General features: G+C 58.6%; 5 protein-coding genes across 5 annotated transcripts; all 5 read left to right on the top strand.

Moving 5' to 3' along the window:
- Positions 1-842: 842 nt before the first annotated feature.
- Positions 843-3080, top strand: LINJ_15_0180 (putative protein kinase; the record flags this gene model as incomplete). The annotated part of the gene is made up of 1 exon (XM_001464319.1): positions 843-3080. One exon carries the CDS (start codon positions 843-845, stop codon positions 3078-3080), a length of 2238 nt encoding a protein of 745 aa, XP_001464356.1.
- A 1398-nt stretch (positions 3081-4478) lies between these two features.
- Positions 4479-5693, top strand: LINJ_15_0170 (putative protein phosphatase 2C; the record flags this gene model as incomplete). Its single annotated transcript, XM_001464318.1, has 1 exon — positions 4479-5693. One exon carries the CDS (start codon positions 4479-4481, stop codon positions 5691-5693), a length of 1215 nt encoding a protein of 404 aa, XP_001464355.1.
- Positions 5694-8429: 2736 nt separating this feature from the next.
- On the top strand, positions 8430-10961 carry LINJ_15_0160 (conserved hypothetical protein; the record flags this gene model as incomplete). Its single annotated transcript, XM_001464317.1, has 1 exon — positions 8430-10961. One exon carries the CDS (start codon positions 8430-8432, stop codon positions 10959-10961), a length of 2532 nt encoding a protein of 843 aa, XP_001464354.1.
- Positions 10962-12977: 2016 nt separating this feature from the next.
- LINJ_15_0150 (hypothetical protein, unknown function) lies at positions 12978-13526 on the top strand (the record flags this gene model as incomplete). Its single annotated transcript, XM_001464316.1, has 1 exon — positions 12978-13526. The coding sequence occupies one exon, from the start codon at positions 12978-12980 to the stop codon at positions 13524-13526; it is 549 nt and encodes a 182-aa protein (XP_001464353.1).
- A 4605-nt stretch (positions 13527-18131) lies between these two features.
- On the top strand, positions 18132-18779 carry LINJ_15_0140 (conserved hypothetical protein; the record flags this gene model as incomplete). The annotated part of the gene is made up of 1 exon (XM_001464315.1): positions 18132-18779. One exon carries the CDS (start codon positions 18132-18134, stop codon positions 18777-18779), a length of 648 nt encoding a protein of 215 aa, XP_001464352.1.
- Positions 18780-23698: the final 4919 nt, after the last annotated feature.

Raw genomic sequence — 23698 nt, 5'->3', positions numbered from 1 at the left:
GCGTGCGGTGCGCGCCGGTGGCTGTCGCGAGCCCCGCTCTCTCTCTAATTTCTGTGTTTCGTGCCGACCCTTGTTTTGTTTTTATTGCTATTTCTCTCTCCTCCTGCCGCTTTCTCTTCTCTCGTGACTTCGTCCCTCGCTCTGCCAAGCGTCCGCCTGTAGCTCGTGCGAGCGTGCGCTTTCTTTCCCCAACCCCCTCTGTGTGTCTTCCATTCTCCGTAGCGAACTACCTGCTCTCGGGGTCTTTGTCGTCCTGTGCGTTTCCGTTTCGTTGTCCCGCTCTCGACCTGTGTTTTGCGCGCGCGCTCGTGTTGATTTGTTGGCGACCGGGCTTGTTCTTGTGTGCCGGTGCGGCTCTGTGTGACGTCCTACTTTGACCCACGAATACACACGCACACACACGCACACACACGCACACACACGCACACACACGCACACACACTGTGGCGGAGAAAGCGGCAGCAAAGTCCACGGTGCAACGCCGTGCAAGCGTCATTGATAGTGTCTCTGTGCGTGTGGGTGTACGGACGTGTTTCGAAGTCAGCACAAGCGAACGGGAAAAAAAACAAGAAGATCGAGGAGTAGAGAACGTGTGTGCGTGTGTGTGCATCTCGGTCTAGGACACCGAATTCTGTCGCCATTTCTCTTTCGTTTCGCTTTGTTTTGTGCAGGGCTCTGGCGAGTCGAGTCATGCTGGCCTGCGTGCGTGTCGCTACTCCGTACTCCCTTTCGCTACTTATTGCTGTTTGCCTCTCTCGTCGTCTTTCTCTTCCTCACTCAGCATCTCTGCATCCGCTGCTCCGTTTCTCCCTCGCTCTGACCGCGAAGGGGGGAGATCAGCAATGGCTGACTCTTCGAAGGTGACGTTGTCGCGGGCGAGCCCGGAGCGGTTGGTGCATCACCACCGCGTCAGGTGCGCGGCGCTGGAGGGGGAGACCCATGCGCCGTATGAGGTGGAGGCAGAGCCCACGCAAGTGGATAGCAGCCACCGCCACTACCTCCACTACGGTAACGCGGCCCACATAGGCGTCCACTGGCACTCCTCTGATGCCGTTCATGGCGGCTACTCGGAGCCGAGCGCCGCTGGGGAGCTCACCGCGGAGTCGCGAGAGACTGGAGCGGTGAACGCGGCGCCCGCCCCCACAACAAGTAGCAGCACCAGCTCCCCCACCTCAGCCTCGACTGCAGCCCGGACTCGCCTTTCATTGTCTCACCTGTCCCCCCGCACCGCGGGCGAAGGCCAGCCAGCGTCCTTGACGCATAACCCCCCTGCCGTGCATGCAGATCCGGCAGCGCGGCCAGCTGCACCAATGGCGTCCACGGGCGCAAATGGCTGCGGCCATCCAGCCGTGTCGGCGTCAGCTGAGGGCCGACTCAACCATGTGCACGCCACCGGAGAGGCAGGTGCGCCATCTTCTGCGTCTTCCCACTCGACTGGGCTGCCGGCGCCGACGGCTGCACCTCCCAAAGACGCGAGCACCACCACCGCTGCCAAGAACCACCCTCTGGCATCCGCAACGACGCACGCCAGAACGGGCTTTAGTAACGGCAGGCTGCCATCTCATCCCGAGCCAGCGGCGTCCACGGCAGCTGGCACCACGCGGCCACCGTCGCACCCACAGCTGCCCCTATCCCACCCCACCACGTCTAGCGCCGCGGCGGCGGCAGCGGCTACATTTTCCTCGGGTGCTGTCGCAAAGGAGGGTGGTACCAACGGCGCTGGCGCGAGTACCTCGGACGGGGCTGATCCCTACGCCCGCCCAGCCATCGCCCTCAGCGTGCACCTTCTGGACTTGTACAAGATGGTGAACGCGCGGTACTGCGCGCAGCGGCGCCTTGAGTCCCCGGGACCGAAGTACAACAGCGGCTACGATGACAAGGATGGCCACTATTTGTTCCTACCAGGGGAGGTGATCTTCCAGCGGTACATTGCACAGGAGGTGTTGGGCAAGGGCAGTTTCGGCACCGTCATCCGCGGCTTTGACCAGAAGCGGTCCGAGGCAGTGGCGATGAAGATCACGCGTCGCGGCTCGAGCTTTCGGAGCCAGGCGAAGCTGGAGCTTGACATCCTGTTGCGCCTTAACGAGAACCCAGCACTGAACCACCTCGTGGTGCGACTGTTGAAGGTGTTTGAGTGGCAGGGCCACCTTGTACTGGTGTTTGAGCTGCTGAGCTTCAACCTGTACCAGCTCATCAAGTGCACCCGGTTCAACGGGGTGAGTCTGGACCTGGTGCGCAAGTTCGCCTACCAGCTGACGCACACGCTGCTGCAGCTTGAGTTGCAGAAGCCGCACCCGATAATCCACTGTGACCTGAAGCCGGAGAACATACTGCTGCGCAATCAAAACAGAAGCGGCATCCGCCTGATCGACTTTGGCTCCGCCTGCTACACTGCCAAGCGTTTCCACCGCTACATCCAAAGCCGCTTCTACCGAAGCCCAGAGGTGATACTGTTTCTCGATTACGGCACGCCGATCGATCGCTGGTCGCTGGCGTGCGTGCTGGTGGAGATGCACACCGGCGTCCCTTTGTTTGACGGCCGCACGGAGGCGGCGCAGCTGGCAAAGATCGAAGCCACTCTCGGGCCGATACCGGCGGGAATGGTGGCGGGGTCGCCCAAGGCAAATCGGTTCTACTACGGCAACGCCACGTCTGGATTCCAGCTGAAGGAGCCCATTCCGGAGCGGCGCACGCTCGAGAGCGTCATCGGCGTCACCACCGGCGGGCCGCGGGGCCGGCGCCTCAACACTCCCGGCCACGACGAAAAGGCGTACCGCGAGTTCCACGACTTCATCTCGCGCTTTTTACGATATCAACCGGAGGAGCGGATGAGCTGCCGCGATGCGCTGCAGCATCCTTTTCTGAGGCCCCTGTACACATCAGACCTTCAGCAACAGAAGGATCGTGAAGTTGCTCAGCCGATATCCGCCCCGCAACCCCCACAGAAACAGCAACACACTCAATGCTCTCAGAACAGCAAACCGCAGCCGCAGTCGCCGAAGAACATTAATGCCACAACAACAAAAATGCTCACCTCCACAGAGCGCAGCCGCGCATCTGCTCTTCCTCCAGCCGAATAGAGATGGGAGGCAGGCGGCGACTACTCCCCTCCCCCGTGGAAAGAGGAACGAAAGGAAATAACACCATACAGCCTACACGTCTCGGCCTCTCCCCCTTTGTTTTCGTAATACCTATTACTATCTTCTGCCTCCCTCCCTCCACCCCTTGTTTGCGTGCGTGCTGGTCGACCTGCTCGTTGTGCATCTGCCTGTGTAATCTCTCACCTCTGTCCGTCTGTCTTTTGTCGCACTTAATACACCGTGATGATGGCGTCGCTTGTGTGGTTGGTCCCTCCCCGTTTCTCGTTCTCCTGTCTGTTTCTGTCTGTGCCCCGTGGTGTTGTTGTGTGGGGGTGTGAGGTGGGGTGGGGTGGGGTCGGGGACTTCCCTCAGCGTTCGGTTGCTCTGCTGCCTTGCGTGGTATCCGGTGTGCGCATGTGTGTAGATGTCTGCCTTCTCGTTCTCCTCTGTCTGTTTTTTGTTCTGTGTTCGAACGGCGCCCCCCTCTCTCTTCCGCACAGGTGTTGTCGTTGTTGTGTCCCCAAAGTGGGTGAGCTGGTGCGTGTGTATATGCGTATATGTATCGCTGCGTGTGCATGTTTTGCCTTTTTCGCTTATAGACGATGGCCTGCCTCTCATTTCCTCTCTCTTGTCTCTCTCGTGAACGCCGTTGTCTTCCCCTCCCCTCCCTCCTTCCCTCTCTCCACATCTCTATCTCTGCGTGATGGATTCGCTACCTCACGTGGGTGCGTCGCGCGCCCAAACGAGCAATGGCAGAGACAGTCAAGAGGGGTGGTAGACGCGGCGCTTGCGTCTCTGCCGCTTGTGCTCTCATCGCCGCACCACTTTGTGCCTCGATTCTTCTCGTTCTTTCTGTGTACATGCGCGCACCCCACCACCTGCCACCGTGGAGCCTCTCCTTCAAGGCCTGTAAGACTCTCCTTTCCCTCCATTCTCTTTCGATGTTGCTTCACCTGTGCTTCCGCCGCACCTGAAGGAATGCGGAAGAGGGGGGGGAGAGATGGATGGAGGGCGACTGCGTCTACGGAGTGTGCCCTTTTACATAACGAACCCTGTCCAAGGTTCAATGCGAGCGTGCCTCGGGGCTGTTGAATGTGGCCTTCGACGCGCACGGACACACACAAACGAAGGACTCCGCCTCGCTCATTCATTCCGCCTTCATGTCCGTGTGTCTGTCTTCATCTTGACCGTCAACGCGCTCAAAGTTTTTGCCGCTCTCCCTTCTCCTCGACACACGCACCGCTCCACCCCCCCCCCAACCCCACCTAGCATGTCCAGCTCGATTCTTCCTTGTTACCGTCTCCACTAATAGACGGGTATCAAAAGAAAAGACGTTCACGCACGCGACAAACCCACCACACACACACACACACAGATCTCAAGGAAAAGCGGGTAGTAATGAAAATGCCCGTGAAGCGAAAGAATAGCAGTTCCAATGGCAACGGCAGCAAGCACGGAAATGGCAACAAGGGCATCGTTGTCAAGATGAAGAAGCAGGTGGAGGACGATGATTTCGAGAAGTTCCTGTCTGAGCTCTCGACGACGACGCGGCACATTGGCATGGAGCGGACGGAGAGGATGGTCAAGGAGGGGAGGGCTCGCGAAGGCCAGCGCAAGAAGCACGCCGACTTGGCGAAGCAGCGCTCGACTAACGAGCTGGAGAATGCGCTAATCAACCGCCAGAAGAGTATGCAGCTGCAGCAGCTGCTGGCGGAGCTCCTTACCGCGCAGCGTCCCTTCGGTAGTAAGCCCATGACGGACTTCCATAGCGAGACGCACACCGGTAACCCCAACTTTGACGTCGCGGTTGGTGACATGCAGGGCTGGCGTGCACAGATGGAGGACGCGCACCTGGTAAATGTAAAGTTCCTGTCTGGCGGCGCGGATAGCAAGGAGGGCTACTTCGGCGTCTTCGACGGCCATTCCGGCGTGCAGAGCGCCAACCTGTGCAGCCAGATCTTCTCCAGTACCGTGGAGAAGTACGCGACGCCGGCGGGCAATCATCACCACACCATCGACTTTGAGAAGGCCTTCCTTGACGTCGATAGGCAGCTCAAGGGCGCGCTCGGCGAGGGCGGCTCTGGCTGCACGGCTGTCACCGTGTACGTGTCCCCTGAGGAGATTACGTGCGCGTGGGTCGGCGACTCGCGTGCGGTGCTGTGCCGCAACGGCGGCGCCTTTGCCCTGTCGCACGACCACAAACCGGACGTGGCGGCCGAAAAGGAGCGCATCGAGGCGGCCGGCGGATTTGTGCAGGACAACCGCGTGAACGGACAGCTGGCCATGAGCCGCGCCATGGGCGATTTTGTGTACAAGGGGGACACCAAGCGGGAGGTAGCGCAGCAGCTTGTGGTGCCGGTGCCCGGCGTGATCACAACAAAGCGGAGCGCCGGCGACTCGTACGTGGCCATCGCCTGCGACGGCATCTTCGATGTGCTGAGCAGTGAGGAGCTCATCGAGTTCATTAACGACAAGAAAGCGAAAGGCCTGCCGAACATCGACATCTGCAAGGATGTGTGCAACCGATGCCTCGCGCCGAGCTCGCCGGAGGGCGGCCCGGCCGTGGCGGAGGGCACCGACAATATGACCATCATGATCGTGGATCTCAAGTGAGCCGCGGGAGCGAGCCTGCAAACCCTGGTAGAAGTCTCTGTACACAACGTAAAAAGGAAACAAAAAAACGCAGCCACAGGCGAAACGGTCAAAGTAAAAATGTTTTCGTGTCGCTCTCTTGTTTTTGTGTGCATGTGCATGTGTGTGTGTGTGTGTGTGTGTGTGCATGTGTAGAAAAATGGAGAGAGAACGTGCACGGACGCATGTGTGCGGAGGCGTGCGCGTCTACGTCTCTCTCTTTGTGCGGCACTTTCTTCCTGTTGGAGTGCTTCTAGTGGGAACACCTTGCTGGTCTTGATCATGATGTTCGCCGTTCATTCTTGCTGGACTGCCGTTCTGTGTATGCTGGCGTGCTCTTGTGCTAATTCCCTTTTTATTTCCGATGGTATTGCTGTGCATGCGTGCTTGCTGCGGTGAAGAATTCGTTTCTATTTTCTATGGCAAGCACCGCGTCGGAGAGAGAAAAGAAGCGAGACGAGGCGCTTCCACCACCTCCTCGCCGTGCTCACTTTCCCTCCCCCGCTTCCCAATGCGTTAATACTCCACTCGCCTCTCTCTTTCCTTTCCTTCTATTATGTTCCCCTCCTCGCTCGCTGCCTGTGTCTGTTTCCGTCTGTGTGCGTGCGTGTGTTTTTGTGGCGCGCGCCTGCGTCTATGTTTGTCTTCCTTTTTCATGTGTGTGCGAGTTTGTGTGCACCGAAGGAGCTCCTCACAGGCCTGCTTCAGAGCCTTACCCTGCCCCTTCTTACCTCTCTGCAGTACCCAAGCTGTACCGGGCTACCATGCCGGGAGCTGGCGTATCAACGTGGAGGCAACAGAACCAATGTTCTTCATCACGCTCTCTCTCTCCCTCCCCTGGAGAAGAGGGAGAACGAGGGAGTCCAGAACACCCGGACGGCTGAGCGAGTATCGACACATTCAGACATACGAGTACCAGAACCGACACAGTGTACACAATTAGGAGCACAAGTAAAAGTGAAGCCTTGCGCCGACTTGTAACCCGTTCCCGCTGGGCATCGAGAGCGCGCAAGAGAGGGATTTTCTTCCCTCATCTCCATGCATAGCTTGACGACTGACGCTAATCACCGCCGCTGAGCGTGACTCAGTGTGGGTTCGCACGCTTGGACAGCAGACAAGCTGGATTAGCGGCAAGGGGTGGGAGGAGGGAGGATTTGCTTGCAAGTGTAAAAATCTCTTTTCATGTGTTGTCACCGGCGCTTAGCGACTCAACCCACTTTACACAAACACACACACACATCGCTCAGGTGACTCCCCAGGGAGGGAGTTGACAGGCTCAGCGGTCGCGCTATTCCCCCCTACCATGAGCAGGTATGTGCGTGCGCGCTCCCACTGCATTCTTCATCTTACGCGAGCCGTCTTTCTACTCGTGTCTCATTGTTTCCTCTCACCTTCTCAACCTCCAACTGCACTCTCGCACACGAACACACGCACGCGCGCTCCCATCTATACACCCCATCAGTGGCCCCTTTCTCCAACCTTGGTGGGACAGTTTCTGCGTTGTATTAGGTGAGAGACGGGAACGGGGAGACATATCAGACAGAAGAGAGCAGCGGTGGCGGAGACACTGACAGATTTGACATCCGCAGCAGCACGGACGGTGTGGACTAGCGGAACCTTGAGCAAGGTACCACTTGGCTGAGTGGAAGGACGGAAGCCATACGTGTACACATATCTACGTATTCACTGTGAGCCGCCTAAATACTTGCGCAGGAAGCGTTGCAACCTGAAGCGCCTGAGGGAATCCAGACTGTGCGCCTATGCTGATTCGCATTGAGCGCTCGACATCTTCTCATTCTCGTTGAAGACACTCTTGCGCTATCCTCTTCCCTCTCTTTGCGTGCTGTGCCGGTGCGCTGCTCGCCGTCTGTCTGTCTGTCGTGTGCGTGTGGGCATATTGCCCGTGTACGGAGCCTACACATACGTACACACACGTACATGCGCCACCTCTACTTCGTCTGTATTACGTTCTCGCGTCTCTCTTTATTTTCGCTTGTGTTCTCTTGGTGGAGAGAGACCGACCGACCGAGTGCCACGATCTCGCACCGAGACGCGGCATCCAGTGGCTTGCTTCCGTTGTTCTCCTCATTGCACGCGGCTGGTGGCGGCGCAAGTCGGAAGTCCCCCGCCTCCCTCCTGCCTCTCTTGCTTTTTCCTGTTTCTTCTGCGCTCTTCTCTTCGCTCTCCTGCCGGAGCGTTCTTGGACTTCTCGGCTGCCCTTCCTCGCCGTTGCTGTGGACTCTGGCCCGTAGATTCCCGGTGTATCTGTGCCCGTCGACGCTCACATACGTGGGCTGCCTTGTCTTGGTGGAAGGTCGGGGTGTCTGTGCCCGAGCGCGCCGTTCTCTTTGCCGCCTTTCCTCGCCCCTCCCCCTCCCCCGTCCTTCTCTCTGTGGTTTCACTGCTTTGCGCGTGTGCGGTGCCTCGCGTCGTCTCTTCTCTCACTCTCTCGTGAGCTCACATCCACGTCTATTTCTCTACACGGGCATTTATAGCGGGGCTCTCTCTCTCTCTCTTGATTTACATCTATATACGTAATAGCGGTATATATATATATATTGTGTGTGTGTGGTTATTGGAGTGGATTGGATTCGTGTGCGTGTGTGTGGGCGGAAAGGGGGAGGGAGGGCATAGGCCTTTTGAATTGCTCATCACCTGCATTCCACTCCTTGTCTCTGTCTGTCTGTCTTCTACTCCACACAACCACAGCCAGACACAATGACCAAGAACCGACGGCACGACATCGTGAAGCCCTCCAAGTATAAGACCTCCATGTGCACGTTCTTTCGCAGCGAGGAGGGCTGCCCGTTCGGTGAGAAGTGCGCCTTCGCCCACGGAGAGGATGAGCTGCGGCCGGAGCCGAAAGACACGGCCCCACTGCCGGAAGCGGCGACGGGAGAGGCAGTGACGGCTGCGGCGGCCACGTTGTTGACATCCGAATCGCCCCACTCGGAGCACTTTGATACGAGAGCCGCTTCGGGAGATGGGCAGCACAACGATGCACCAGCACAGCAGCTGCAGCACGAACCATCTGCTTCCACGCCCGCCATCGCAGGAGCGAAGCGGAAGACAAAGAAAGGAAGTTTGGATTCGTCTTCGGCATCAACTGGAAGCGCTCACGGCTTTCCTGGCGGCGGCCCCGGTGGCAGCGGCAGCGGCAGCGGCAGCGGCAGCGGCAGCGCAGCCAGAGGAGACGCTCCCACCACTCGAGGGCGCGCCTTGCCGAATCGCCGTCAGCAGCTACCCCCGCCGCCTCTGCCGGGGCACGGGGCAATGCCGTCGACCACGTTTGGCCTCACTGCTCCCCCACCGCCGCTCCCGCAACCGACGCCTCCTTCATTTGGCCTTTCCGGTGACTTCGGCGGCCTCGCGTACGCGGGCATGCCGGCGGTGATGCCGGGGATGCCCTATTACATCCCTGCGATGGGCCACCACCCGTTCTCCGCCATCAATAATAATCAGCACGCCCTCAATGCGGCCCCTGTAATGCACGGCTCTACGTCGTACCCGACCTTGCAACATGCCATGCAGCTACCACCACCACCACCGCCGCCACTGGCGACCGCGTCAAGCTCCTCTGCGCCGCTAAGTGTGACAAGACGGACCAACGGCGTCGCCGCTGCCGATGCGCTGCCGAGCGATGATGCGAAGCACCGCCTGCGTCAGCCTACGCGACACGTGGTGAGTAGCAATACCATGGCACACAGCACCGGCCGACACCCAATCAACGCATCGGCGACGGCGCCGGATGACGTGGCCACGCCGCAGTACCTCTACAACCTCATGGCCGCAGCCGGTGCACTCCTTAACTCCTCTCCGGAACTGGCGAGCAACAGCCAACCGAACCCTAGCGTTGAGCAGCCGGCGCAGCCTCGCCTGATTGTGGTTCCCCACCCTTCAGGCTCGGGTGTCTGCATGGTGCCGAGCACCGTCATGAGCTACCCACACTCAGACCCTCAGAGCTTCGCGGCCTTTGGCGGTGTTGCCGCAGCTTCCTCACCACGCCACTCAACGGCGTCGATGCCAGGCAGTAGCGACAGCGGCCTTCGTAGCCCGCATCCCACGCCGACGACGACGGCCAGCAACAGCGCGGCTGCAGCGCAGTTTCCTCCGCCGGACTTCGTGGCAGCGACGCCGGCGCCGGTGACTGTTGAGCAACTCCCACTGAGCAGTACGAGCCATGGCCAGAGCGGCAGCGGCAGCCGCAGCAGCAAGGTGATGGGCGACAGCCTGTGGGGCCCGGCGGAGGGGACCATGAACCCCCTTACCTCGTCCCTGGCCAGCCGCTCCGGCGCTAACACTTCGTCTACTGAAGAACACGGCAGCAGTTCAGGGGACTATAATGCCATCTTGTCAGGCCTCGGCATCGGTGGCTCTTCGTACACAACCATCCCCCTTGACCGGCTCATGCGCCAGTGCAGCGCTAGCAGTAATGAGGACGACTTCGTGGGAGGAGACTTTGACTGGACAGGCGCGGTGGAGCGCTGGCTGCAGACGGCTCGCGAGGATGGCATGGCGCCCGAGACGGCGCCGGCTAATGCCGACGATACGCCTACCACCGCCGCTGCGGCCGTAGCGACGGCTGAGAAAACCACCGCCTCCACTCCTGGGGCGACACTCGCTGCGACGAAGAACTTGGAAACGGTAGCTGAAACTTACCACCTGCAGAGCAGCCGCTCCGTTATGGCTGCACTGAACAGCAATCCAGTCCTCGTGGACATGGGAATAGAGAGCACCGAGGCCAACGCGTCCTTGCCAGCGCCGGGGTCGTCAGCGACGGAGGCGAAGCGCAGACCGATCGCCGCGGTGTGCCAGGTGTCACGGGCGGCGGGTGGCAAGCCTTCGCAACCGCAGCGCCGCGCTCCCGTCACGAAGAACCAGTTCAAGAGCTCGTGCGCGGCAGAGGCGGACTCCGGCGCGGTGCTGCTCTACTGCGCTGAGAAGAATACATTTGTGTACATTCCCTCTGGTGGCTCAGGAGCGGCTGTGGCGGTGACCCCAGGCAGGCGTCGTGGGCAAGCTGCTGCGGCTGCTGCGACGACGACAGGTAGTGTTGCGCTGCCCCAGAGCGAGGAGAAGTGGCCCGCTACGACTGTAAAGGCCGTGCCGGCGCTCGGTCGATCCCAGGATAGCCTCAACACGCCTTGCTGCGACGGCAGCCTCGGCATCGATGTGCGCTTCGTCCCTGGTCGCAAGAAGCGCTCCGTGCTGGAGGAAGTGACCGAGGAAGAAGCGGAATATTGCATCTAGGGCCTGCGTGCGTGTGGGCATGTGCCGTTCCGTGCCATACTGTGCAGTGCTGCACCTCCAACGCTGCGGTGGACAGCGATGGGTGTGAGCAGCAAAAATAACAAGGAGAGCGCGAAAAGAGCGGTGTGGCCGGCTGGCGCGTCCATTGCACCTTTTGCATAGACGGTGACTGATGCGTGCGCGCCTGCGCACATCCATACCGACACAGACGTTCACACGCCCGCATGCAACAAGACTGCCCGCCACTAACGGAGCTCACAGCAACGGCAGCTGGATGCGCTGAGCAGCTCATATTTGTACTTCCATGCCTTTTCTCCGTACTCTCAATCTCAGAGAACGCAGGAGGCGGGAGGCGGACTGTGAGCCCGATGGCGGCTGCTTACTGCGAGTGTGAGCCGTAGTGTGGAGGCGTTGGGGCGAGAGTGGCGAGGAGGTGAGAGGCAGAGTGCTGGATTGCTCACACGGAACGGCGCCGCTGCTCTCCTTTTCAATCGCTCGATTTCCTTGCCTGCGCCTGGCTCTGACATCTCCGTCCACGCCCACACCTTGGTCTGCCTTGCAGACGTGACCGCACACTTGCATGCACGTGTAGACGCATACGTGTCAGTGTACGGCTGCCGCTTCGCGCGCTCTCTCCTCTCTCGCTCTCCTCCGCGTGTCCGTTACACAGCCGGTGCTCTGGTATAGTTGCTGCGCTTGTTGTTTCTGACGTTGTGGCAGCACCAGTGCACGAGTCCCCACCCCTCGACCTATGTTCTAGGTTTGTGTGCTTCGGCATCTTCGCCCTTCAAACCATTTCTTTTCCTTCTCCGGTGTTGCTGTTGAGTGCCTTTTCTCACTTCTTTTCGTTTGTTGGATGGTGGATGAGCGTACATGTATGTGTATGCGTGCATCTATGCGGGTGTGTGTATAGGTGTGTGTGTGTGTGTGTGCGTGTGCGTGCGTGCATGCAACTATTCCACCTCAGCCCCTTTCCTCGCCTCCTACTCATCCCTGTATGCGTGTGCTTGTCGGCCTCTCTCTGTCTACATCACAGAAGCGTCTCTTGAAGAGATGTCACCGTACGAAGCTGGAGGCGATGAAAACAGTATAGGGCACTTTTGCTCTCCCTGTCGCTTGCTGCTGCTTTAGCCCACTGAACTACTGCCCTAGTTCCAGCTCGCGTAATCGATGTCAGTGATGATGATCGCGGCACATAAAAGGTCGCCATGATGGCAGTGGCCGCTGAATGAACGGTAATCCAGTCTACGCCTCTGTTGACTTCACGACTGCCCCACACGCATGCACAAAACGAAAAGGAAATCCACGCGCTCACAGCTGTCGCGGAGCGAGGCGACGCTCGCGCGCATACAAGCGTAGAGGCAGATAAGGAATTCTGTTGGGCACATATGCGCTCAAAGATGTGCACCCATGTCTCCTGAGGCTCTCTCTGCTTCTCTCTCCCCACTCATGCACCACTCGCCCTCTACGTCTCTCTCTGTCTCCGCCTTCACTTCTTCAACGACACGCGCACAAGCGCGCCCTCCCCACGCACCAGTCCGAACTCACACACGCGCTACCATATCTTCCTTGCTCCAGCAACCATACCTGTTGTCTCCTCCTCTCGACAGGGCACGCCAACGCAGAGGCGGACCCACACAGCGAGCCCCTCCTTCCTTCTCTCACTGTGTCAGCAACGCGCGAGAGAGACAGACAGCGTGCGGGTCTACTGCAGCACGACGTGCACAAGCATATACACGTACGTCCACGTCGGCGCAAAGGGAATACGTGCGTGGACCGGCAGCCGCCGCACCACCACCACTTTCCGGGCACCTCTGCTGCCATCCGCTGCTTTTTCTCTCATCAGTGCGTTGCCGCTTCGCTTGCTCGTTCTCATATTTGTCGCACTCTTCTTCCGCCTGCGCGTCTCTCCGGACTCTTTTCGGTCTTCCTTCTGCCCTCCCCGCCCCGCTGTGCCAGCCACCTCTGTGGCCTCGGCAGCGCTCTCTCTCGCTCCTCCCTCTCTGCGCTGGCGACATGGCGTTCGCAACGTGTCACTACATCGTCGAGGAGGACTGCGAGGACTTCTCCGATGTGCCGCTGAAGCTTCACTCATTCCTGGAGTTCTTGGATGCGGGGCTGCCCTCCACGGACGGCAGCAACACAGAGCAGCACGTCTCTTCCAACATATCGGAGAAGAGCGAGGGGGAGTGGCTGGAGTCTGACATTCGTCACTCGCTGCGAGGCGCGCCGTTGAAGGCGGCCGCCGACCGCCCGCGTCGGTGCTACTGCCTCGACGATGCCCACTGCATATGCGGGCAGTTCTTTCTCCCACCCCTGCTGACACGCAATGCCGCAGGCGCTCTGCCTCCTCTGACGCATGGTCTGGCCACCAGTGGCTCCGAGGCGGATGCCGTCGACGCTGCGCACACCTCGTCCACCGCAACGATGTCTTCGTTTGGTGAGCCGATGTACATCTCGCTGTGCCCCAACCCTGTGAAGCTCGCGACGCCTGTACCGGTGATATCGCTGACGACGATGTCCATGGCGTCCGCGAGCACGACAACGACGGGGTGCCGATGTTAAGCAGCACAACAGCGTGTCTCCTTCATGGTGTTGCGTGGTACCCGTCTCTTGAGGCAGTGCGATGCACGGCGCGCAAGAGAGGCGCGTGTATATATGCGTAGGCGCACGCGCGCTGACTGCCAGGACGGCGTCTCTCTCTGTCTGTCTCGCTCTTTTGCCCTCTATGTGTGCCCTACCACAGCACCAGAGACAACGAAAAACAAAAGACTCGCCTTGCGCCGGTAACGGGTACAGGCGAGGTGTCTGCGTCTCTGGTGCGCTCGATGTGATGCGTCTGCTTGCGTGCCTGTGTGGCTGAGTTACGCTTCCCCCTTCCACGTACTCGACCTTACTACCGCACGCGCGTGCATCGACGCTCTTAGAGCGAACATCAGCGAGCGGAAGATGATGATGCCTGACTAACAGAGACATGCCAACATCCTCACGCAGGCGTGTGTCTGCGCGGCAAATGTGCCGTTGGCACTGCGGTGCAGCGAGGACATTGCAGGGACGCGTGTGCGTGCGTAAGGTGCCCGCGCTTGCCCGCTACGGATTCTTTGTCCGCCTCCTCGCTTCCCCTTCTCCTTTTCTGTTCTTCTTATTCGTTCGTTTGTGTTCATTGTGGCGCGCACCTCAGTGTAGGCATGCGTGCATGCACGTCTGACGAGGCAGGGAGGTGGGGAGAGGTAGGGATGGACAGACAGCAGGATGTGAGGTGATGCGGCACCTCTGGTGTACTGGCGTTCGCGCCCGCGACGGTGGCGAAAGGGCAGAAGACGAAAGGCGATGGCGCAGATCGTCCACACGCATGTGAACATACAAGCGCACACGCACTGATGCTCACGACACACAGTCGCCCTGCCTATCCCCGTTCCTCCTCTCCTCCGCCTCCCTTCCCACACACACGCAGGCAATGCCCTTCTCTAAATCTGCCTCCTCACGTTCATTGCCCACAAGCATGTATGCGTGCTTCTATCCTATGTTTAGGTACGTGCGTGTATGTGTGCGTGTTCTTCGTTGCATTTCCCGTTGACATCTGAGTTGTGCATGTCTGCGTGTGTGACAATAATATGGCAGTCAGTCTGTCTTTGCGTGCGGGCGCATGGCGCACGTTTTTGCTTGCTGCCTCGGCGCATCCCCTCCCTCCCCCCGCCTTTCCGTCCTTCCTCCGCTGTGTCCGCTTCCACCCGCATCATCCGCGGTGGAGATACGTAGAAAAAGGAGTTTCAATGCCGATGGGGACTCTCGTGCTCACGTACGCACTTACATACTGAGCACACACTCAGAGAAGCATGCGCACATGCTCTTATGCGATGATCGACGGGCTAACACTAATGACTTCGTACACGGTGTGCATGTGTACACGTGTAAGCACCTTGGTCCTCACAGTCGCAGACATGCATCCAGGCAGATGCTCCTACACCCCCATCATCTGATAACAGCTTCCGCCCTGCCGCATCTGCCGAATAGTGTGTTAGAGTAACGGTGGAATGGACAAGAGGCCAAAAAAGAAGGAGAGAGGGGGCGGGAGGTGGGAGGAGATGTGGAGTGGAGAGAGAGGGCAGAGACGGAGAAGAGCCGGCCGAGTTTGCTGCTCTACCGCTGTGCCATTCTCTTGTGCGTTTTTTTTCTTCTCTTTGCCAAAGCCGCCGCGTGTGCATCGACGCCGCGCGGACGACAGCGACGCCGCAGTAGTGTTGCGTCCATCTCCGGGCTCATTGTGAACGCGTGTCTCTTGTTGGCGACGTGCGTGGATCAGCGACATACCCGCAAGCACATGCTTGTATTTGCCCTTCTACTAAGCACGCGGGGTGCGAAAGGCGGACAAGGCAAGCCGACGGACACGAAACGCTTCAGGCGTTTATGCCTCCCCTTCCCCGCCATGTGTCTTGTAGAAGCCTGAAAAAAGGAAAAAAAAGCGAATGCAAAGGCATAAAACTAGCCAACCAACTGCCCCCCCTCCCCCCCCCACACACACGCACCGAAACACGCAGACCGCTGTACTCTCGTTTTTCTTTTTTCCCGTCTCTCTTTTCGTCACTTCTCTTAGGAGTTGGCTCCTCTAAAGGCCGTGTCGGCGCGTTTGCGCGTGGTGGACGGATGAGGCGCTCTCTCCGATAACCGAGGGATCCTCTTGTTCGCTCGCCATTTCCCGCTTCGTCTTTCTCGAGTTTCTTCGTGCATCTCGCGCTGGTGCGCAGAAGTCCTTCTTTCGTGAGCTTCACGCAGCGTGCGGGGATTGTCTGGCTGGCGGGCCATGATAAAGAGAATAGAATAGAGAGGTGATAAGGATAGGGGAGGAGAGGATGGCGGGGGGGAGGGCAGCGAGAACGCATATGAGCACGCAGACCGTCCCTACCAGCACCGCGCCACTTCTCATCAACGACAGCTTTGAAAAAATGTGCTCACTGGGATTGAAGAAGCTGCAGGGGGAAGACGTGACACAGCGCTCACCTTCCCCACCGCTTCTTTCCTTCTCCCCCCATTCTCCGAGTTCAACAAACACGAAGGGCAAGGAAAGATGGACTCCAGCACCTCAACGGCGCATACGCATACCCTCAGCGACGGCGCTGTGGAGAGCAGTCGCACGCACACATTCCTGCACCCCCTCCCTCCCTCTTTTCTCTGAGACCGTCTTTTCGTCTTTAAATGCATGTGCATCTTTGCTCTTTCTTTCTTCGCCATTTTTTGCCTTCTCCCTCCCTCCATCCACATCCCCACCACCTCCTCCCTCGTTGTGTGTGCCCGTGTGTGCGTGCGTGTGTGTGTTGCCTTTTCGTTTCGTCTGGTTTTCCCTGCTCTTTCGTCCAAGAAACCTGTGCGCATCGTCGCTTGTGGCGCTTTCACTTTACCTGCGTGTTCGTCGCGAGTCTTCTCGTGTGCCTCTCCTGTTCTGTTGCAGTTTTAGGCCATATCTACGCCACCCCCATCCCACTCCTCACCTCCTTGATGCGCGTGTGTGTGCGAGTGTGCGTCTCTCTTTTACTTTTTCATTGCGCGTTGCCGAGGCCGTTCTCACGCATCGGTAGAGTAGACAACGACGCAGCAAAGGATGAAGGCGAAAGGATGCCGTCCAGAGGACAGAAGAACCCTAACGCGCACGAAGCCACGCGTGCGTTGCCCCCCTCCCTTCCCCCTCACTGAGAGTGAGATGCACGCTGACGTGTCTGTCTCTCTGTGCGTGTGTGTTCGCCTGCACGTCCCTCTCTCCCGGCCTTCTGTTTCTCCGTGATTTCAGCTGCGCCTCGCTTCTTGGCCTCCCCCTTTCTTTTCCCATTTTTCCATTCTTTGCCAGAGCCTTGCCGCGCAGCCCGCCTGGCGCCACCATCTTACTGTAGCTCTGCAGCTTCAATACGTTGTCGCGCTGTGGGGGTGTGCGCACGCCTTGGAGGTGTGGCAACGGGCCAGCGAACACGGGAGAGGGTTCTTGTTTTGGGCATGCACACAGACGACAGACGTCGCCAGCAAAAGACATATGCGGTGGCGTCTTTGCAAGCGAAGGGAGAGAAAAGACGGGAAAGAAAGTTTGACACGTGCGGCGCTTCCGCTCGCCTTACGACGTCCCCCTACACGGATGGGCTGCTCAGACCCTCACACATCATGTCCCCCCCTCCCGCACACACACACACACACACACATACGTAACGCTCACTCATGCTTTGCCTTTACATAAGTGAATACGCGTATCTGCGTGTGTGAGTGAGCGAGATGGAGGTTAACAGTTGGGCTGATGCTGTGCTGCTGTCTCCTCAGCTACCAGGCGATGCGCTTCCAGGAGAAGACTTCTCTCGCGAAAACATGCGACTTAGACGCGAATTAACAAAACACAAATCGAAGAAAGCGGCCGCAGAGCGAAAGGATGAACTGGAGGAGAGGGTGCGCTCTCCACATGGGGCCCTGCTTTGTATTGTTTCCTCCTTCACCGGTGCAGTGGCTTACCGTGCACGCTGTCGATGCGACAGCGCTCAGTGGTAGAAGCCAGACGAAGGCGGGACACGGTGCAGTATCTGGTGGTTGCGGGAATGAACGTGCTGCTTCACGTCTTTCTCGCAGCAGCCTGCAGTCGCCCCGCTGCTGACGTCGTTTTCGCACACCAGGCGTCGGCGTCGCCACATCCCTGTTGCTTTCTCCTCCTTCGATGCCGGACTCCGCTAACTCCTCGGACTGAGTCCGCGCGCACGTAGACAGACCCACACATACATGCTCACTACGATTTCCTACTTTTTCGCTCTCCTTTTCAACTCGCCACGCCTCCCCCTGCCACACCCACCCACACGTCCCGCCTCAGCTGCTTAGCGCCCCCTTCAGCGATCTCCTCCCTTTTCTCTTGTCACTCACACATCTTTCCTTTTTCTGTTTCCCTTTTGTTTTAAATCAAAGCCGTTTGCGTGTGTGTGTGCCATCGGTTCCACATATATATAAACACACACACATATATATATATATACATACACAACTGAGCTCCGTTTTCGGGCTGACGAGGTCGCAGACAGACACGCGCACCTGTACCTCCTCCGACTAGACAGGTGTTCTCCCTTCCCTCTCTCTTGTTGGATTCTGCGCCAGCAGACCCACCCACCCACCCACCTACCCACACACACACGCCCTCTTTTTCGCACGGAAAGGATGCCGAAGGCCAACAAGCATGCTGAGGTGAAGCCGTCCAAGTATAAGACGAGCCTGTGCCAGTTCTTCTGCAAGGGCGAGGAGTGCCCGTACGCCGGCCGCTGCGCCTTCGCACACGGCGAGCACGAGCTGCAGACCGAGTCGAAGAACGTGGAGCTGCTCAAGGCTACTGGTCTGCAGCGCCTCGACGGCTTACACGCGCAGAAGGAGGTCGCCGTGGCGGAGTCCCATACGCCGTCCAGCAACTCCGTTACCGGCAGCGCCACGTCCGAGTCACTGGCGCCTTCCGAGCCGGCGACCCCGACGTCGCCAGCGGTGCGCCCGCGCCGTCGAACCGTTATGGTATCCCTGCCGAAGCACAACACGCGTAGCGAGATGTACCAGTCCCCGTACAGCGCGACACCATACGAACCCTGCTACAGCGAGTACGGCCGCGCCGAGTACCGCTACCCGACGCAGCTGGCACAGCAGCCGGTGTACCACATGCGCAGTAACGAGTCGCCGCACGTCAGCCTTTGCGCTCCGAGCAACGCGCACGACAACCAGTACTGCGACTGCCGTTTCTCGGCTACGTGCAGCCAGGGCCAGCCATCCAAGTACCGGCACAACCCTTACGGTATGGCGGGGCGCATTGCGCAGTGCGCATAAGGGCGGGCGGCCGCTGATTTCCACGTGTTACGTCCCGGTAAGGATGAGGCAAGCACTACAAACCGTGCGGTGTCGCAGCAAATACCGAGGCAGTGAAATATCAGCGTCTCGTGCGTGCTTGTTTCGGCTTACGTGTGTGGGGTGTCTGTGTGTGTGTGCGTGTGCTCATCTTCGTGTGCACGCGCGTGCCTGAGCGGGTGAGCCTCGCGCTCTCCCTCCCTCTCGCTCAGGATGCGTGCGCATGTGACGTCGGGTGGGATGGGGCGCTTTGTATTCGTCGCTACGACGGATGAGCTCTCACCCCCCCCCCGCGTCCGCCAACCCTCCCCTCCCGCCGGCTCATCCGTCTCCTTTTCTGCCTTCGTTTCGCTCCTCTACTTCGTGTGTGTGCGTTGTCTCTCTCTCTCTCTCCCTCATCCTCCGCTTACGCTGCAAGATGTCTCTCGCCCTGCTACGGCATGCCTCTTCTCTTCCCCTCTAAATACGCGCCCCTAAACCCGTGCTTCTGCACAGACGACGGAAGGCGGGTGTGAGAGAGGTGTGAGGGATGGGGATGAAAAAGATGTATTAGCGAAGAAGCAGCAGCACCTATAGTGGCTGTGGAAGTGAGTGAGCTTGAGAGTATAGCAACTTGGCAGAGAGGCTTCAACCAGAGGCCGATAGAGTACTGATGGAGAGCAACGGAACCCCCTCTTCCTCTTCCCGGGAAGGGTGTGATGTGACGCTGTGCGCTCAGCCTCGCACGCTCGCGTCACGGTCGGCATTCATCTTCCTCCATATGCGCCTTGTTTTGCTTCCTAGTTTTGGGGATGGATGTGTGGCGTAGCTGCGCATCTGACTCCCGCCGTTGGCTCTCCTTCTCTCTCTATAGTACCCAGATGTGCATGCGTGCGTGTCTGTGCATGGGGTGGTGTTCTGGTTGACGCGATTCATATCTCGCTCTTGTAAAGACTGAGATGACAAGCCGTGCCACTGGGAGAAGAGGAGCACGGGAAAGTGAAGAAGAGACGATGCCAGGTGCGAAAATTCGAAGTGAAACGCCGAGAAGGGGTCGTAGGGCGTTGCTTGCATGTGTATGCGTGGCGCTCGATCACCTCTGTCTTCTTCGTAACGCGTTTTTTTTCCGTGCTCCTGCTATGCTCTTCTCGTTCCTCTTTTCTCGTGTGGTTGAGTGATGCACTTCGTGGGTCTGCTTGCTTTGCTTGCAGCGCACATGTTGCGCATCGAGTCTCTGGCTTCTCTCTCTTGCCAACTCTCTCTCTCACTGCTCAGCTGCGCAAGGGCAGAGCCACCTACGCACTTTTTCTCGCATGCTTCTGCTTCACAGTTTGCGGTGTACTTGTGTGCGTGAAGGTGCGGCTCGCCGGCGTGGCAAAAGTGTCGCGTCTGGTAGGCAGCTGCCTTCTCTTTTTTCTCACACGCCGGCTGCTCTTTCTTCCACTTCTAACCAACCAGGCATTGATGCGCACACCCATACACGTACGCACGATCTAAGAATGCTTCTCCGGATTGTGCCATACCGTCTCTGTTCCGTCTTGCTCATGCTTTTCCATTCCTTCTCTCCTACCTCTTCCGTATATGTGCGAGCCTTACCATGACGCACACACAGACAGAGAGAGAGAGGGACTTCAAGATGGCATTAATGGTAGACGATGCAAAAGGGAGGGGCCATACGGGGAAGACGGTCGGCGGCGATGATGGGTGGTGGGGGCAGTGACGCACCCGTTCCGAGAGCCGGCTAGACCCGTTCCCTCACCACCCTTCCTTCCTCATCTCCGCGTCACACACGCTTGCCCACACGAACAGACACCTACACCGTCAGAGAGGGCCAGCGGCCTTTTCCTCTCCTTGTTTTTCTTTCTTCTCTTTAAAGTTCACTTGTATTGCGTACCATCGTCGAAGCGACGTCCCCCACACCCCCACCCGACCGAACACGCGCCCCGCTCCCGCCCCTCTCTCGACTTCGTTTTTGTTTCGCTCTTGTCTTTGTGCTTTCCCCTTGTCTCTCTACTAAAAGTTCTTTTCCCCCGCTCTTGCTCTCTCCCTTGCTCTCGCCCGTCGTCGGTTGTAGCGCTGCTATAACACTACACTTCAGACGTGAAGATGATGACGGCCACGGCAGCGACACCGACGAACCGAAATCGAATCGGCAATGGCACGCGAGGGCACGCGTTCAAGTCAGTGTTGACTTACGTGCGTCTTCTCTGCCGCTGCACATGCGTCGATTCGAGCGAGGAAGGCGAAGGAACAAGGGCGAAGCTTTTTCGAGGAAAGGTGATGGCGGATGGTGCACAGGGTACGGGGGTGGGTTGGGGACCGAAGAAAACCAAGAGTTAGGAGCTCGGCTGCTATGCATCAACCCTTCACCGTTTTTTTTAGAGGAAGCCACAAACAATGAAAGGAGTTGACGGACACTGGCCAGCTCTGTACACGCCCATATCGACACACGCACACACATACACACACACGCTCTGTCTTTCAGGCCATGCCGACGAGGTGACGGAGACAACTTGACATACGTGCGGCATACCTCTCTCTGGGCTTCCGCGCCTCTCTTTGCCAGTGTAGCAGCGGTCTAGTGTACATATTTGTACATATGTGCACGTGCTCGTGGATGTAAGACGCTTGGCAAGTGATGCTCACCTCTTGAACCGATGATGTGCAGAGTAAGGGGGGAAGCCCTTCAGGAATTTCGGTTCCGCGGCAGCATCAGCATTGGTGAGTAACTACATGATGCTGCCCTCGCCTTTTGCAAATGTTTGTCTTTCTGGTCGCCCGCGGTGGCGTACGCGCCATGTGACGCGACTCGCCAGGATTGCTCCACCCTCCCTCCCCCTCCCTCTCTCTTCCACACGTGCAGCTTCCGCACGGGTCCCTCCTGGGCTACGGGTGCGTGGGGGGGGTGCAGAAAGGTGTCCGGCTGGCCCCGTTGTGGCAGAATTCAGAGCTGGACGGCGTGCGGGGGAGTGAGCGGAGAAGCGAAAGAGGGAGAGAGCGAGGTGGGCATGCCGTCGAAAGAAAGAGTGACTCATAGCTGCGTCGTTGGGCGGTTCCCGAGTTCTAGGCAAAGGTGCGTCGACACGTGTGTGCATGTAACTGGGGTGGGGCGAGGGCGGAATCGTGTGCCGTGCGCGTGCGTGCCTTTCGTCCCTCGTTCACTCGTTTCGAATTTTCACTTTGGTAACAATATGGTCGAAACGCGCGAGCGGATGGAAGGAGGGGAGGCTGACTCCAACACAGGGTGCACACCAAGACAGGCAGAGGGACACACGTGCTTCTCTGGCTCGTTCGCCTCCTCCCTCCCTCTCCCCGCTTGCAGGCATACACGCGCGCCTACGCGCCCTCCCTCCTATCGTCGTCTCGGTTCTTGTTTTTTGGTCGATCACGACTCTCACCTCGTCCCCCCGAGACGTGTGTCAGCTGCTCTCTTTCTCCGTCTCTCCCTATCGCTGCTTGCGATAAAGTCTGTGTTGTGTGCACACGCACGCGCATTATTGGGATTACGTGCGCATCTTCCTGAGTACGATGCACGCCTTTTTCTTTGTTTTTTTTTTTTCTTGGTGTGCCATGTACGCGCTACTCTCACCCGCGCGCGCACGCCGTCGCCGCCGCGCTGCCTCCACCTCCTCCTTGCGCCGATTTCGCCCTGCCCACCGCATCACCGGCGTGTTGCGCCGTTGTGTGCGTTCGCGTGTGCACACGTGCCGGTTAGGCGCGCACGCACGCCGACACATATGATACGCGCAAAGCACGCGGGGCGGGACTGAACACCGGAAGGAGGCGGGTGGCTGTGGTTGCGCAAAACTCCTGGCGTGTAGCGGCGGCCCGCAATTTTCGATGTTTGCCATGCCTTTTCTTTCTCTCTTGTCTCTTCTCGCTCACTCTCGTCTGCTGCACAGGCGACGCGTTTGGTTTAGAGAGCTGCGCGACGAGGAGACGCTATTATGCACAATCGTATTCTCTCTTTTCTCTGCTCCAGTCCCTTGGCTCCGCACCCCTTCCACACACACACACACAAACACAACCAACGTATGCGCACGTGCCTGTGTGATGTGCGATGTGTAAGTATTCACGAAAGTTGAAAAGACGAAGAGCGGAGGGTAGATGATGGCCATCACACGGCTCCTCCCTCAAAACGCGTCACTCACTCACCAGCACATAGACGTGCCTGCGTCTTCTCTCTGCCTCCCTCTCGTACATGTCTTTCTTATCTCTCGTCTTCCCCTCCGCCGCTCCTCTCCTCGCCCCGTGCGTGTGTACGCATGTGAGACGGTGAGCTGAGGCGGCGACGTGCGGGGTTTGTGCGTGTACAGAGAGAGGGATGCGGGAGAGTGTGATGCCTTGTGGGAGCATAGGATGAGAGAAGAGGGAAGCCAACATCAACAGCAACGTGAGCGAACAAGGAAAAGAAACCAGAGCAGGGTCGGGAGCCTAGTGCGTGTGCATGACCTCCCTCTGTGCTTCCCTTCTTTTTTATTCTGCCTTCTCCGCTCTCTCCTTTCATGCGGAGACGTTTTGTGGTTGCTCTGTCTGCGCTCCCTTTTCTCTCTCCTTTTATGCGTGCCATTTCTGCGTGGGCGTGCGTATGCTGGCTGCATGTCATGCGATCGCTTGCTCAGGGGACCTGGTGGAAGAACAAAGGCCCAAACATGCGTTTCGACGGCATCTGCTGCGCACCCCCCAGGCCCCTCCCTTAGAGGAGAACTAATCCGGCCTTCGGTGCCGACGGAAGGAAGCCAGCGACGGCTGTGCGTGTCCGTCACAAACGCGCACACACACACTCGCAGGCGCCGCGATCTGCATGCACCGCTGCAGCAGCAACGCCACATCACACACGCGCACACTTCCTCTTTGCTGCTTTCCCTTTGTGTTTCTCGAGAAGACGCCCTGCAGCGCACATGCACACGCGTACACACAAG

This window comes from Leishmania infantum, chromosome 15 (assembly GCF_000002875.2).
Source record: "Leishmania infantum JPCM5 genome chromosome 15".
Classification (NCBI taxonomy): domain Eukaryota; phylum Euglenozoa; class Kinetoplastea; order Trypanosomatida; family Trypanosomatidae; genus Leishmania; species Leishmania infantum.
Note: the sequence above shows the minus strand (reverse complement) of the source record. Positions and strands in the feature narration are given on the sequence as shown.